Source organism: Chiloscyllium plagiosum, unplaced genomic scaffold (genome assembly GCF_037043375.1).
Source record: "Chiloscyllium plagiosum isolate Xiang-an unplaced genomic scaffold, Cpla_swu_hap1 HiC_scaffold_9, whole genome shotgun sequence".
Lineage (NCBI taxonomy): Eukaryota > Metazoa > Chordata > Chondrichthyes > Orectolobiformes > Hemiscylliidae > Chiloscyllium > Chiloscyllium plagiosum.
The window spans coordinates 78134902-78151700 of NW_028270147.1; the positions used below are offsets into that span (position 1 = coordinate 78134902).

At 41.4% G+C, this 16799-nt stretch overlaps 1 protein-coding gene across 3 annotated transcripts in view; it reads left to right on the top strand.

Moving 5' to 3' along the window:
- kcnt2a (potassium channel, subfamily T, member 2a) overlaps positions 1 to 16799 on the top strand; it is a 712068-nt gene that overhangs the window by 499424 nt on the left and 195845 nt on the right. For all 3 annotated transcript variants that reach the window (XM_087990852.1, XM_087990853.1, XM_087990854.1), the window contains 2 exons: positions 8531 to 8632; positions 12078 to 12161. In XM_087990852.1, the coding sequence (XP_087846978.1) occupies positions 8531 to 8632; positions 12078 to 12161 (186 nt within the window). The remainder of the gene's footprint in view (positions 1 to 8530; positions 8633 to 12077; positions 12162 to 16799) is intronic.

Genomic DNA, 16799 nt, shown 5'->3' on the forward strand with positions numbered 1-16799 from the left:
ATATAAAAAGTAAAACCACCTTTATAGCTTAAAAAAAACTTCACAGTCACAAATAACCTACGTGACTAGTTAATGAAATTGAGAAAATAAATACTCACCAACTAGTCAGTTTTTGTTTCCCTTTGCCGTTACACTGATTTTTTGAGGGATATCTTTCCATGTCTCCAAGTCTACCTCCTCTCCATGTTCTGTTTGATCTTTGTCTCAGGGTCCATATTGCTCCATGTTCTTTTTTATACTGTCTCTGGCCTGCCTGTCTTTGTACTCTTTATAAAGCTCTCTGTGATGATTAGTAGGGTGGTGGTGAATGCAGATGGTGCCATTACTAGGATATGACATGGGAGAATGCGTTCATTCTTGTGAGGTCAGTAAAGCTCTTATGACACTATTTTCAAGCACACAAAGCCAGGATATTGACATAGACAACTACAGCACATGGATCCACTGTAGTCTCAGTACTTGCCTGGAGGGTTGCTTGATCCCTTGAGGAGAGAGAATCTCTCTCCTTCAATTTTTCTCTTGCATCAATGAAACAAGCCCAGCATCCAAGATCCTTGGGGTGCACTTTCTAGTCTGGCGCAGCATGTCAGTACACCCTTCAAATACTCCACTTTTCTTTCAGCAGTTTTGACCGCTGCTATAGCCAGGATGCACCTCCTTTTGAAGTAGTGCTGGTTAGCTGTAAGTGGCACTAACTTCACATCGATTTGTATTACCTTCGGATGCCTGAAGGCCTGCAGCAGCTAATTCAATACTGGGTGCTTACCACAACCATTTTAAAGAGCAGTCAGCACAGGACAGTTTTGATCAGGTATGGTCCCTGCAATCTATGTCATGTGGCATCCAGTTTAGCCCTCTTTGAATTTACGCAGTCAGCATAGAATAGGATACTTAGACGTGATGAAGGATTGCTGTTAGTTATTAGTCAGCTTGCCACTTGTCGTGAGTGCTTTTTAATGGATTGGCAGGTACTGGTGTAAGTGACAAGGTTAATATTTGTCACATTAGTAAATGCATCTAGGTTCCTTTTAAAGGTATGTGCCAGTATTGCAATACAATCACTGAGGTGCAGGAAGAATGTGTGAGTGAAAAGTAAATCCTGTGAATCATTTTGTCAAAGATGAAAATCACATCATTGAGTGGTTAAAATGTGGTGTCAGTCATAATAATGCTGTTTCTGTTCTTTTCCCATTGTCTTTATTATTTAATTCAGATGTCTATTAATAGCGAAGAATTATATTTGAACACCATGATTGTCCTTTGCTAAATTAATTTTCCTTCCACAGTTAAGCTATTTTCCAAATAAAGTTGCCATTAGATAGATTTAACATTTTCCCTTATTTATCATTCACTTGCTGTTTCCTCTGCCTTTATTAAGATATTACTTCATGTGGGGCTGTCGTTCTGTTGGGGTCTATGTATCTTTTGGTACCTCCGACAAGCAGCTTCTATTTGTGTAGAAAACTGAAGAGCATGTGTAGACCGGCTGAGTCATTTATTAGAGAATTATAACCCAGCTCAATCCTATTCACACGAAGTATGGTACATATATATTCTCTCTTTCTCTCTCTTGCGAATGCCTTTCTACTGGGTAGTGTTCTATAAGGGCCTGAAAGAGTGAATACTGAGTGATTGCTATAAGCATCCCTCATTGTGATGAGGTCATGAGGATTAGTGGGGAGATTAACTAAGGATCTTGAAGGAGTTAGATCTCAGACTTAAGACCAGGTCTTTCTAATGGTCTCTGTAATAATGCATTGTTAGATCCGCTTAACATGTAAGTAGCTGAAACATACAATAAAGCTCGACTTTAAAGACACTTCTAGTTAGACCAGAAGATGGCCATTCTTATGTATGCTAGGCCATGGGGGCCCTGTAATAACATATAGCTAGAGTGCAATTGTGTCAGTGCATGCAACAAACACTGTGACAATTTTGACCAAGGATGACAAGATAATGAACAGTGAGAAAAAAATGTAATTTAATCCATTGTCTTTTATTCACACAAGAATATCCCAAAAAGTGTGTCTCTGCAGTCTCAGCTGTCTCCCATAGAATGCAGGATAGCTGCGTTTCAATGCTCTAACTGAGACCCTGTTCCACCTTTCTGCCATTTGCTAGGTTTTAATTTTGTCTCTTCATCTTAGTCTCAGAATGAAATTTTCTCGATTTTCATTTTCCAAACGTAGATAATACAGATGCACCTATGTGTTTGGCATCATCTTTGTAAGAACTGTCTTTTCTCTTTTCATGTCTATAAAATCTGTGGTCTGCAAGGAGAGAGAATGTTGCTTTTATAAAAAAACAGATTTAACAAGAAGGCTGCATAATTTCACAGCAGGGAATTCAATAGAACATGAGAACAACAAGAGGGCCTGGCTAGCTAAAGTAGGATCATATTAACATTGTTAAAAATCACCACAGATCCAAAAGCTTGTACTTCCAAATAAACCTGTTGGACTATAACCTGGTGTTGTGTGATTTTTAACTTTGTCCATCCCAGTCCAACACCAGCACCTTCATATTATATTAACAGTGGAATTGAGAAAGACCACTGAACTAACTTTACAGCTTTTACCACCTCCAGAAATAATCAATTTTCCCTCTTTGTTTGTCTCTGCGTGTGCACGGGGAGAGCTTATAAGAGAATTGGAATTTTAGTTAGTAGTGTTAATTACTTGTGGTTACTTGTAGCTATAATCTAAATACTTCTCAATGATAACTCCTGTTTAGTGCAGAAATCTGGTCTGTGCTTTCTATCAACCTTGGTCTGAGAGTCGGGTAAATTGCTGGAATGTGCATACTTTTAAAAAAAAAACGTAATGTTCGGGTCAACTCCAAGAAGAGCAGGGTATGGTGTGTACCAAAAAATACCATAGAGCTGATTTTAACTGCCAGTGACTACAGCCCCTAACAGCACATTTTAACTCCCACCAGTCTGTGATTCTGTTGGTTGGAGCTAGAATTAACATTGAGCCAGCAAGGTTCAGCGGGACCTTAACCAGAAGAATGAGAAGGCTGCTGGCAATCAGGTAAGTCATTGACAAGGGGAGGGTGTCCCAAGTGGGGAATGCATGTTGACCCCATGACAGCAGGCACCCAGACTTCCCTGTGATATCTGGGGGAGCATTGCGCTTCTCCACCCCTTCTGAAGAATAAATGTTTTCTCGCATAAATTTTCACACACATTAGGTGGCCTCATTGGCTTGCTGGCAATTTTAACCAAAGTGGGTGGGGGCAGTGAGCTCCAGTCAAGCTACTTGGGACTCATGTATATTCTTGAACCTTCACTTTGCATTAGTTATTGAGGCTTATGCCAGAATGCAGAAAAATCTTCGCCCACTGCCTAAAACGATTGCATTCCAATTGCACATTAGTAGGTAGCTGGCTGTAAAACTCACCGGGTGCTTCTCTGAGCCTCTCTCTGGTAGCTCAGTGGTTAGCACTGCTGCCTCACAGCACCTGGAATCTGAATTCGATTCCAGCCTTGGGTGATTGATTTGTGGAGTTTGCATTTTCTCTCCATGTCTGCGTCAGTTTCCTCCCATAGTCCAAAGATGTGAAGGTTAGGTGAATTGACCATGTGCATTGCAGGGTTACAGGATAGGGTGGGAGGTGGTTCTGTATTTGGATAGGATGCTTTTTTGGAGGGGGCAGTATGGAGTCAATGGGCTGAATGGCCTGCTTCCACACTGTGGGGTTCATTTGATTCTGCTCACCTGCATTCCCATGGGACACTTCATGGACAGCACTGGGCTCCACCATGTGTCCACAGAAGTTGACATCAGCAGAATAGCAGCTGGTTACTGCCAATCAGCTGCATTAAATTTGCCAGACTGTCCCGCTGCCTGTCAGAGGACTTCCAAAGCAAGCTCTCTACTCTGTACTTTGTCCCAGTGAACAGTTACCAGGAGGGCAGAGACAAATCTTCAACAACATCCTCCATGTCTCTCTGAAGAAATGCTCCTGCCCAAAAATCACCCAGACTGGAGAACGTACGAACAGGAGTAGGCCTTTCAGCTCCTTGACTCCATTTCACCATTCAATGAGATTATTGGCTGAACTACATACCTGCCTTTGGCACATATCCCTTAATACCTTTGCTTAACAAAAATGAACCTATTTATGATTTAAAATTAACAACTGATCCAACTTCCACTGCTGTTTATGGAAGAGAGTTCCAAACCTCTACTTCCCATTTGTGTGTGAAAGTGCTTCCAAACATCTCTCCTAAACGGTCTGCCCCTAATTCTCAGACTAAGCCCTTTAGTTCTCAAATCCCCAAACAGCGGAAATACGTTATCTACCCTGTCTTTCTTACTAATATCTTGAAGACTTTGATCAGGTCATCCATTAACCTTGTAAATTTGAGAGAAAACAGGCCAATGTTGTATTATTTCTGAGAAGAAGAATCAGTGAGACTACCAGACATTTTGAGCATCTCTGACAGGCAGATGAGGGCAATCTTAAACAGCAGGAGGAGTGTATGAAAGCCCAGCATCGCTCCTCTTCAAATTCCACTTATCTCACTTTGGCAGGGCGCGCAGACCTAACAGTGGGGGCTGTTTAGTCACCTCAAGGCTCCACACCTCCAGAATGGAAGGAACACATCCTTTGCCTCAGGGTTCTGCCTGAGAAGAAATGGCATAGACCACTTCTTGTTACTCATGTACATTCCTCTTCCTCTGAAGGCCTTGTTAATGATTAATCCTTCACCCCGTTAATGCTAGTAAGCTACAAAAACTGCCATTGGATTGGTGGCAGAAAATTACCCAAAGAAGATCCAACTACAACTAGTTGCAAGTTGTGGATATGTCTTCCAATTGGAGGTGGCCCTTTTGTGGCTATGGGTTGACCATTCACAGGGTTTAGTGGGCCCAGAGATGGACAGTCTGCCTGACACCACTCCATCTCCTGTAAAATCTCAGACAGTTATGGGGTGGATGGTTACCAGTGGATTTTACTTGTCCACTGCCCTGATTTCAGCCCTGTCACTGGAGGAGCATGAGAAATAGACCATTCAGCCTCTCTAATCTATGCTAATGCATACATGCCACTCTCTGAAGCGATAAGTTCAAAAGGAAAGTTGAAAGCAAAACATGGAGTAATTTTATTTCAAGGGCTGTCTTGGTCCTCGCCCACCAGTTGGAGAGAGTTTGAATTGACTTGAATTGAATTGAATTTATTGTCACGTGCACTGAGGCGCAGTGAAAAGCTTTGTCTTGCGAGCAATACAGGCAGATCACAGAGTTAAGTAGCATAGATAGTAAATAATTGGTAAACAGCAGCAAAAACATAAGCACAGGTACAGGTGAATGCTAAGAGTTTATGAGTTCATTCAGTATTCTAACAACAATAAGGGTAGAAACTGTTTCGAAACCGGCTGGTGCGTGCGTTCAGGCTTCTGTACCTCCTCCCAGATGGTAGAGGTTGTAGAAAAACATTGCCAGGGTGGGGTGGATCTTTGAGAATGCTGGCAGCCTTTCTTTGATAGCAGGCCTGGTAGATGGTTTCTTTAGATGGGAGGTTGGCCTTTGTGATTGTCCGGGCTGAGTTCACTACTCTCTGTAACCGTCTCCGATGTTGAATGGTACAGTTGCCATACCAGGTAGTGATACATCCAGACAGAATGCTCTCGATGGCACACCTATAAAAGTTGGCAAGGGTATTCGCCGTCATGCCAAACTTCCTGAAGAGTCCAAGAAAGCTTGTTGATGACCACTCCCAGGAACTTGACACTCTCCACTCGTTTCACCTCTGTGCTGTTAATGTGTAAGGGGGCATAAGTAACATTCCGCCGAAAGTCAATAATGAGTTCCTTGGTTTTGCTGGCATTGAGAGCTAGATTGTTCTCAGTGCACCATTTTTCCAGGTCTTCCACCTCCCGTCTGTAGTCTGCTTTGTCACCATCTGAGATTTGACCAACTTTGGTGGTGTCATCAGCGAACTTGTAAATGGCATTAGTCTGGTATTTGGCGACGCAGTCATGGGTATACAATGAATATATTAGGAGACTGAGTACGCACCCTGAGGGCTCCAGTGTTGAGTGTTAGTGAGGATGAAATATTGTTCCCAATCTTCACTGATTATGGACCGTGGGTCAGGAAACTGAGGATCCAGTTGTAGAGAGTAGGGCTTAGTCCGAGATCACTAAATTTAGTAATCAGTCTCGTGGGGATAACCGTGTTGAAGGCTGAACTGTAGTCAATGAGTAGGATTCTTACGTAGCTGTTCTTGGTGTCAAGATGATCTAAGGAGGAGTGAAGGGCAAGTGATATAGCATCTGACATGGATCTGTTGGTCTGATAGACAAATTGATGTGGGTCAAGAGTAGTGGGGAGGCTGGAGTTGATTAATGCCATGACCAGCCTTTCAAAGCACTTCATGACCACCAAAGTTAGGGCTACTGGGTGGTAGTCATTGAGACATGTTGCATGAGCCTTCTTAGGCAGAGGGATGATGTTGGCCCTCTTGAAACAGGCAGCACAGTGGCCTGCTGCAGGGAGAGGTTGAAGATGTCCAAGAAGACCTCTGCCAGTGGATCTGTGCTTCTCTGAGTGCACAGCCTGATACTCCGTCTGGTCCCATCGCTTTCCTTGAATTCACACGAAGGAAAACTGATCTGACCTCTGATGCAGTGACTATTGGGATATGTTCGAATAGGTGTTGGAATAGGTGTTACCTCTCCACCAAACCTCTGCTCAAAGCGAGCAAAGAAGGCATTGAAACGATCTGGGAGGGATATGTCATCAGCTGCTATCTTGCACTGTCTCTTTTAGAACCTGTGATCCTTGCCATAGTCGCCGGGTGTCTGTCTGGGTCTCTAGTTTGGATCGGTATTGGTCCTTGGCTGTCTTAATGGCTCTGCGAAGGCCATACTTGGATTCCTTATATTTGAGTAGGTCTCCTGATCTGAAGGCCTCACGCCTGGTTTTTAGCAGGTCCTGAATGTCCTGATTCATCCAGGGTTTCCTGTTGGGGAATACCCGGATTGACTTCCTCGGTATGCAGTCCTCCACACACTTGATAATAAAGTCTGTGATAGTGGTGGTGTATTCGTCCAAGGTAGCTGCAGACTGTTTGAACATGGCCAATCAGCCTCGTTCTCTAGACTTCTCTAATAATTCTTTTTCGCTAAGATCAACTTCTGTACTTGTCCAGATGATTTTCTGGCCTTGAATGTCACTCATGTGACCTGGGCACAATATTCAAGGTATGATCATGATTCCTATGAATTACATCTGCACAGTTTGACTGTGCAGTTCAATATTCTGCTTAGTTTAATGGTCGCATGCTCTCCGTCACACCAATGGAGAGTAGTCAGTTCGGGCTGAGGATCAAATCAGAAGCCTTCTTAGTCTATGCATCTCAGATAATCATTGAAATAATTAACTGAGCCATCAGTTTGCACATTTTCCCCCTGTCTGCGTGGGGTTCCTCTGGGTGCTCTAGTTTCCTCCCACAGTCCAAAGCTGTGCCGGTTAGGTGGATTGGCCATGCTAAATTTCCCAGAGTATCCAGGGATGTGCAGGCTCGTTGCATTAATCATGGGAACTGCAGGGTTACAGGGATGGGGTGGGTCATGATGGGCTGCTCTTCGGAGGATCAGACTGGATTTGATGGGCCAAATAGCCTGCTTCCACACTGTAGGGATTCAATGATGAGAGAGCTCATTTGTTTGACTTTTCTCATGTGAGTAAAAGAAAGACTCATTTTTAAAATCTTTTATCTTTATTTTTATTTAATATATTCACTTTTACTGTTTTTCTAATGAGTAGTTTTAAGAAAATTTCTATATTTTCACATATTTATTACTTTCCATATTATAAACATACAATTACATTAAAAATCATGCAGATGCAAATATCCAATTTATCATTTTGTTGGATCAATCCAAGTGAATAATTTAACAGTCAGTAGTATAGATTGGATGATGAAAAGTAATTGTTGAATCAGGATGGTCATGTATAATGTAAGTATGTTTATTTGGGCATTTTTAAAAAAAATGTAAATTTTCCAATGACTTCACACCTACACAAGGTGACCTTATCTTTACTGTTCAGCCGAAATATATTCAATACTGTTTTTATATACAGTGGTGCCGATGCAAGCTGTGGTCACCATACTCTTTCACAGTCCTTTCATTCAGAAGAAATGCTGTTCACAAATATTTACATTTGATATTTCAATGCTAAATTAAGTCCTGTAATATAACAAAGCTATACAGTAAAAATAATTCTCCATTTAATATTTTTTGCTGTAGGTGGGTATAATAGTCTTTGACTAAATTATCAAATTGCTCGTTGTATTGATAATGGAATATTTTTTAAACAATCCAGTTATGCATACCAATTCATTAGTAATAATCAACAAAATTCTGCAAATTTCTTCACCTTTTTGGAAATTCTAGCGACAAAAGTAAAGACCAACAGATTTTTCATCTGGTGTTGTTTAATTCTTGCACTACCCAGATAGAGGCAGTGTTGCTCTGCCGAAAATAAAAACTAAGTCTGATCTGATTCTCTCACAGAAAGAACGTGAAAAAGGTTCCAATCTCGCATTCATGTTCCGTCAACCATTTGCCGCTGGGAGAGTCTTCAGCATCAGCATGCTAGATACACTGCTGTACCAGGTAGTGTTTTTCATTGTTATTATTAATAAAATAAATCCACACACTAACAGATTGCCATCAACCCTAATGCATAATGGCATCGGCTTAATGTACCTTGGAATATTGCCAGATCATGAATTCTGATAATTCTATACCTGTTCTGCAGATTAGTATCTGCTCTTTTAATCAGACTGATTGACATCTAGTTTTGTTTAACATTCATCTAATAAATCAACAGCCCAAAATGTTGTTACTCTGCTGAATATAATCGAGCAATCCAAGCAATGGATTAAGATCTTTGACTCTATCATATGTCAAAATAACCTCCTAACAAGGTTTGATTTGATATTTGTTACTTTACCTTCTACAGATAAAAAAGTCATCCATCTCTATTTGGACAGAGACTCATTGTTACTGTGTCAAAGCTGCGAAATAGATACCTCAGTCCTGATAACTCCTTTCACCTCTTCTTCAAAACTCTGCATGATTGTGTATTTATTTGTGACTTGATTATAAAATGTTACTGCATCCTTTGGGAACGGGTATTGGATTTCTATCCATTTGTAAGATTTAGCAGGATTAGAAATCTGCATACACTGCCTGAAAGTGAAGAATGTTTGAGCTAGTTACTGTGAGATCACTTCAAGCAGTGATTTCTGCAGGCAGAGGTTCCAGAGGTTTAGTAGGGGTGAAGGTGGTCTCACCCGCCAGCTATAGATCTAGGAAGAGTGCCAAATCACCACTTTTCATGCATACTTGCTACATTAAGTGCCAATCATGTTCTTAACTGGACAGTGGCGAGCCTTCGCTCATAGCAAGGATCCTGGGAGCATAGGTGTCTAAGAGCTACTGGTCAGTCAGACACCAGCAACTCTTCAATTATGAACAATTGCCAATACAGTACCAACCCGAGCCCTAATACTGGACCCCAGGCCACAGGGAAGCAATGTAAAGAGGGTATTTAGAGTGGAGGGGTTCAGCAATAAGGGTTAGCTCTCATCTTGCTCCCCCACCACTCTACATTAATTGCCGGCCTAATTATTGACAGGGCAAGAAGGCTGTCCAGGAGCCTTCCTTAACTGACTTACTCTCACTGATCTCCCATTGACTTAATCGACATGGAGGTGGGAAGGCAGCTTGTTGCCCAGTCGACACCTTCCAATCTGTTCACCATAGGGGAGGGCATTAAATTGCAGTTGTTGTCTCTGAACCTCCAGCAGCCTGTCCTCTGATGTAAACAAAAGGCCAACGATCCAGCTTATTCATGTCCATGTTTCATTCCCGGCTTTTCCAGTGCATCCCTAACTCTGGGGGAGCATTGTGAATGTGTTTCAGTTCCAACTCGTCAGTTCCAAATCATGTTTAGTGAGAAAATTGCAGAGGAACATTGTAACAATGCATAAATTATAATTACGTTGTTTCAGTTAATAAAGGATTGAGTTTCTAACTCAGGTACGTAAACAAAAATTATATCATTTGGCATTTAATGTTAGTTATTGCATCATGCTGTCAAAATTCTGGCTGTGTCATTGCCTACCAAGTGGCATCAGATGCATGGAACAATGGCAGGAAATACTGTGGCTCCAAACTTATATTTCTGGCAAATTTTATTCTTCATAATTTCTTCCCATCCGTCACAGACAGTTGACATTCTCTTACACAATCTCACATCAAACCTTAACTCAACCCCACAGGAAAGCCATGATAACAGTGCCATATCTTATTTTATTATGGACATTACATTTTACCTTCACCCAAGATGATGACCAAGGTTTAGCAACTCTTATTTAACAACAATTTATTTCATGTTTTGTCCTGGTTCATCTCTGTCAATCTAATTTGTGGGCGGCACGGTGGCACAGTGGTTAGCACTGCTGCCTCACAGCGCCAGAGACCTGGGTTCAATTCCCGCCTCAGGCGACTGACTGTGTGGAGTTTGCACATTCTCCCCGTGTCTGCGTGGGTTTCCTCCGGGTGCTCCGGTTTCCTCCCACAGTCCAAAGATGTGCAGGTCAGGTGAATTGGCCATGCTAAATTGCCTGTAGTGTTAGGTAAGGGGTAAATGTAGGGGTATGGGTGGGTTGCGCTTCGGCGGGGCGGTGTGGACTTGTTGGGCCGAAGGGCCTGTTTCCACACTGTAAGTAATCTAATCTAGTCTAACTCTTCAAAAGTTCCAGCTGGGTCAGTTAAAATAGCTATAACCTTCCAATCACAGTGTAAGGGTTTGGTATGCAAACATGTCTCATTTAAAAAATGTTTAGAAATATAGGATTGAACCAGACCATTACTTATTGCATTCTCTTTATCCTCTCATTGTAACTTTGAACAGTGTCAGAAATTTGAGATGCCATTTAGGACAAAGTAAGCTGACTACATCGACAAGAGTGTGGTGCTGGAAAAGCACAGCAGCTCAGGCAGCATCCGAGGAGCAGGAAAATCGACATTTTAAGGGCTGATGCTTGAAACATCAATTCTCCTGCTCCTCGGATGTTGCCTGACCTGCTGTGCTTTTCCAGCACCACATTCTCGACTCTGATCTCCAGCGTCTGCAGTCCTCACTTTCTCCTGATTACATTGACACTCTATCCTCTGTCTTAACTATTAATTTCTTCCAAAAAACATTTGTAAAATGCACTGCAGCGACTACCCAGGATTCTTTGACAGCACCCCTCAAGTTCACAGCAACTACCACCTACAAGCACAGGGAATACCATCAACTGCAAGTTCCTTGCCAAGTCTCAGACCTTCCGGACATGGAAACATATTGCCATTTCTTCACAATCACTGTATCAAAATTCTGAAACTCCCTCTTTCACAACATTGGCAGAGTGGCATCACCATATGAATTGCAGCAGTTACAGAAGGCCACTTATCACCTGCCACTTTCTTGGGGACCCTTTGGGATGGGCAGAATATACTGTCTGTGCCAGTGATACTCAAGTTCCTGTGATTTAAAAATAGAAGTAAATACACTTATCACTGCAGTAATACCGTTTATGTCTTTAAAAACAAGGTATTTGTCATTAAGTACTGAAATCTGACTAATTTCTCAGATGATTGATTCTTTTATAGTTTGTTATTACAGGTCGTTCTGCTATAATGCGACAGTTGTGTTCCTCTGTAACCTCACGCTGTAGAAAATCATGCTGTAGTAAATCACTAAGAGAAAATCACTACATCAACTCAGTAGAAAGTTCATATTATCCAAAAAATGCCCACAATTTGTCATAGCCAATTCATGCTGATGAAGCGAGCATTATGGCACAACTGCCTGTATGGGTCTATAACGTATCCATGGACAATGACAGGGGGTCATTGTTGAATTTCCTGCTGGTGGGACAATTCAATTATCTGCTCATGTTAAGCACACTTTCATATGGCCTGTAGGAATAAATAACAATTCGCTGTGGTAGGTGTTTCCATTCACTTATTAATATTTAAATGACTGTTTTCATTTTGCTTGCAGTCATTTGTGAAGGACTACATGATCTCCATTACAAGACTGCTTTTAGGACTGGATACCACTCCAGGTTCGGGATTTCTCTGTGCAGTAAGTTCTGTTTTTACATTCTTGCAAATCCTAAGGCATAAATTGTTCCTTAAGCATTTGTTACATTTCTTACTTAGTGTTTTATTGTCTGAAGTCCTGTTTCTCTAGAATATTCATGGTTCAAATTACCCCTAAATGGAGGATCAGATTTTTTTGGATGTCTGTCAGCTGCATTTATCATGTGTTGCTGACCAGACCTAGAACAGTTAGGTATTGTACTCTGTTGCTGTCTATAGATGTCAGAGTTGGACTCTGCAAAAAGAGAATAAGAGAAGTAATAATAGCTCTTGAAATGTGGGTTCAGCAGAAGATCTCAAGCAGAGTGGCACAGCGTAAGTATGCTAGACCTGTAACCCAGATGGATCAAAGCCATCTGCTGCTATTTAGTTTTACAAAAATATTCATTCTTGGCTGCCAGTTTACTTGGTTGGCTGAACTATTTGTTTGTGATGCAGAGTGACAGCTAAGGTTACCCTAAAGGACTCTTCTTCTCAACCTCTCCCCTTGTCTGAGATATGGTGACCCTTGAGTCAAACTAACCACCAGTCATCTCTCTGTCTTAAGGGAGTAGCCCTATGGTTTGGTAAGACTGTTTGCCTTTTGACTTTATGGCAGAGGAGACTCAGAATCTACAGAACAGGCAGAAAGACAAATATGTGTGTTGCATCAGAAGTGTCGAATGTTAGAAAATATTTGCCATCCTCTAATCTCTCTCTCTCTCTCTCTATGGTAACTTTTTGCATTTCAGTCTCATTAATAATATTGTGGTTGCTGCTCCACTGAACAGTCCTCTTATACAATGGGGAGAACAAACACATGCACTGTTGAAATAAGAGAATTTGCAATCACATTGCTACCTTTAGGCAGACCAAAGATAGTAAACCTTCAGAGCTCCTCATTTTTCTCTGCTTTTGATTTATTCAGAAATTAGAATATAAATTTGCTTTTGTTTTGCATGCATATTCACAGGCTGAGGGTACTGAACTTCCAAAAATCCACTTCCAAAAAGTACCAAGCAGACGATTTCCCTTTATTGCCTGTTTGGCATCATCTAACAACACTTGCTGATTGATCTCACCATCCCATTTAGTCTTTCAATCCCGATGGCATTGCATACTCTGCATCTTGGCCCTTCACTATTTGGCAAATTTTATTGGTTTTATTAAATCTTAAGTGTGAATATTTGTGTAACTGAGAAATGAGATTCTTTGCTAGTTTTAATTCTTCAGAAATTTGCATTCAATAATAATCAGTGTTAAGCCCTGGATGGTAACTAAGCAACTGTATGTTCTAGTTGGCCTTGCTGATGTTGCTGAATAAATTGTCACGATTTCTTAGTGGCCAGAATAATATTGTATACCTACGGTGTTTTAAAGATTACTTTCATTCCAAGAGATTGCTCTGAAATCTCAAATTGGTTCTTTGAATTATATATTATTTTTAGCTAATTCTGTTCCCAGATATTATGACCCTGAATTTTCTCTAGACTCTTTCTATAACTCTTGAGAGAGTTGGGCAGAATCTAATGGAAAGCAACAGGAAGTCAGCTGCCCTGTTTCCAGCATTAACTGTTTGACTTTGTGAGGAACCTGTAACAAGAAGGAGGTGACTCCTATTGTGGAGGACCGGGAGGGGGAGAGTTAATAGACAGGGATCATAAATCCAAAAGTGGCATGACGTATTAGTCTCTGAACGGAAAGTAATGAACATCAATGGGGGAGAGTTTCAGGATTGGTTGCAGAAAACCAAGACCCCCAAAGTTCATGTAATAATATAGCACTGAAGGAGATTTTAGTGACCTTGCCTGTACTGGATCTTTGAAAGAACAACCCAGTAATTGCCAAAAAAACTGGTTGTCCTTTACACTTTCAAGAAATTACCCACCAGAGAAAATGTTTGCAATAAATCCATAGCAGTGCTTTTACATGAGGAGCCATTATGGAGATAGCTTGCATCTTAGTGTTGGCAGCTGAACCTGGGCTCCTGAGTGCCCAATGACAGGTAGATGGGGTTACTGGCAGATGGCAGAGAGTAGGCATGAAAAGATCTTTTTCAGGATGACAGCCAGTGATGAGTGGAGTTCCGCAGAGGTCAGTGTTGGGATCACAACTGTTCATGTTATACATTAATGGATGATGGAACTTGAGTGCGTTGTTGCTAAGTTTACAGATGACAGAAAGATAGGTTGAGGGACAGGTAGTATTGAAGAGCTGTGGAGGCTGCAGAAGGACAGGCTAGGAGAATGGGCAAAGGAGTGGCATATGGAATGCTATGTACAAAAGTGTGCAGAGGCATAGACTATTTTCTGAATGGGGAAAGGCTGCAGATGTCTGACGTATAAAAGGACTTGGGAGTCCTGGTTCAAAATTTTCTCAAGGGTAACATGAAGTTTCAGGTGGCAGTTAGAAAGGCAAATACAATGTTAGTATTCATTTCAAAAGGGCTAGAACACAAGAGCAGGAATGTACTGCTGAGGCTGTGTAATACTGAGTGGGTTTGGACCCCATATCTAAGGAAGGATGTGCTAGCCTTGGAGGGGATCCAAAGGAGATTTCCAAGAATAATCCTGGGGATGAAGGCCTTGACATGTGAAGAGCAGTTGAGGACTGTGGATCTACTCAATGGAGATTAGAAGCATGAGGGGGGGGGAGTGACTCAATGATTGTGGATGATTTCTAGGTACTATCACAGGATGCATGCTTCAAACACCACAGATATTTAATGGTGAGTCTACTTACTTGTCGATTAATTAGGGGAATCTGTGTCTACATCATTGGCAGAAGCTTCTCCCCGACGTTGGAAGCTGCAAGCTTGCAGCAAGTAAAATTCTGTTCCAGTCAGAGAAAACAAACAGTGCATCAATTACAATATGTGCTCCTTGTAACAATTTTTTTAAAATGTAGCATTAAGTAATGTTTCACTTCATTGCATTTTAATGCAATATAATGCAGCATTGAGGGAAACAAATTCAGTTACTTTCATTGTTAGGGCATGTGTTGTTTGCAGCAGTAATAAAACTAAGCAGAGACCACAGCACCACGGTATAAAAATTGATTTTATTCAGCAGCATGAAACTGAGGTCAGTGCCTCTGGATTTATGTGTAGCGTTTAATTTAAATGCATTTCTTCCGTGCTTTTATATCCCACTACATCTTATCTGAAGGATCAGGAAGGATGGTTGAAAAAATTGACTCAGCCAACCTCCCATCTCCTTTCCTACTGCCAACCCTGGCCAACAGTTTCAAAATCAATTGAGAGCAGTGTGTCACGTAACCAGTCTTTTCAAAGCTCACAAGAATGATGACTGGCTCAAACTTCACAAAATACACAACTGGTTATATTACTAAGTACATTTTCTGATCAGTTGTGACTTTTACTGATGTGAAATGTATTACACATCAAATCTCCCCACACAAAACCTGGAAAATCATGGAACCGTATCGCACAGAAGGAGGCGATTAAGCTCATTGTCTCTCTGCCAGTCCTTTGAAAGTGCTATCTAATTGTTCCAAATTGCCTGGATTTTCTTTGTAGCTCAGCAACTGAGCCCTTTCCAATCCCCTTTTGGCACGTTACGATTGAATCTCCCTCCAGACAATGCATTACAAGTCATAGCAGTAGCCTGACTAAAATGAAAAGTCTCCCTATCTCCCCAGCACCACAATTGTTTTCAAACTGGTGGATAGTGAAAAGTTGCCCATTTCTGATGTCCAGACAGTGATAATCTAGAATCAATTGAGAAATCTGACAATTTTGATGGTGGGTTCTCATTATTTTCGTGGAGTGCACTTTTAGGCTCCATAACATTCTGCCTTCCTGTCTGACAGTGCCCTCATCCCTAGCAGATCTGCTTCCTTTCATCCACATATTGTCATGCGTTAGAGTAGGGAGCTTGACCCAGGCGACTTAATCGTTGTCTGCAGCCTCATTGCCCTCACATCTTTTTATCTTCTCTGCTTTAAGTCAAACAACCCAAGCCTCTTCAGCCTCTCTGCCTAACTGAATTTGACCATCTTTGGTATCATTCTCATAAACCTCCGTGGCTTAAATCTCTTCCTTCCAAATTATTTTATACAAAATTGGACACAGTACAATTACAACATTTTAAAAGGCATCTGGATGGGTACATGAATAGGAAGAGTTCAGTAGGATTTGGCCCAAATACTGGCAAGTGAGACTGGATTGATTTAAGAATTCTGGTCAGCATGGACGAGCTATACTGAAGGATCTGTTTCCATGCTGTACATCTCTATGACTCAGTAGTCTAAGCTGGGAACCAACCAACAATGTACCATAATGTTATTACTTTTGTGAAACCAAGGATCCTCTATTTTGTTTTAATAGTTTTATCAAGTAGTTCTGTCGCCTTTGAGGATTAAAAAATGTGAAAACCTGGCTCCGTCTTCTACACCACATGTAGAAAGAACTATGGGTCCCAGAACTCATCACGAGGGGTCAACACTGAGTACTTCCCTCTAGTCATATTCCCAGACCCAGGCTGAATTTTTTCTCAGTGATTTGGTTCAGTGTCAGTTTCAAGCACTTCCATGAAGGATTTCTCTCCATGAGACCCAGAGAGTTATCATGGTGCTCATGATGTATGCGCCATGCCTCCAGGCTCTGACCGCACGCTGTCTT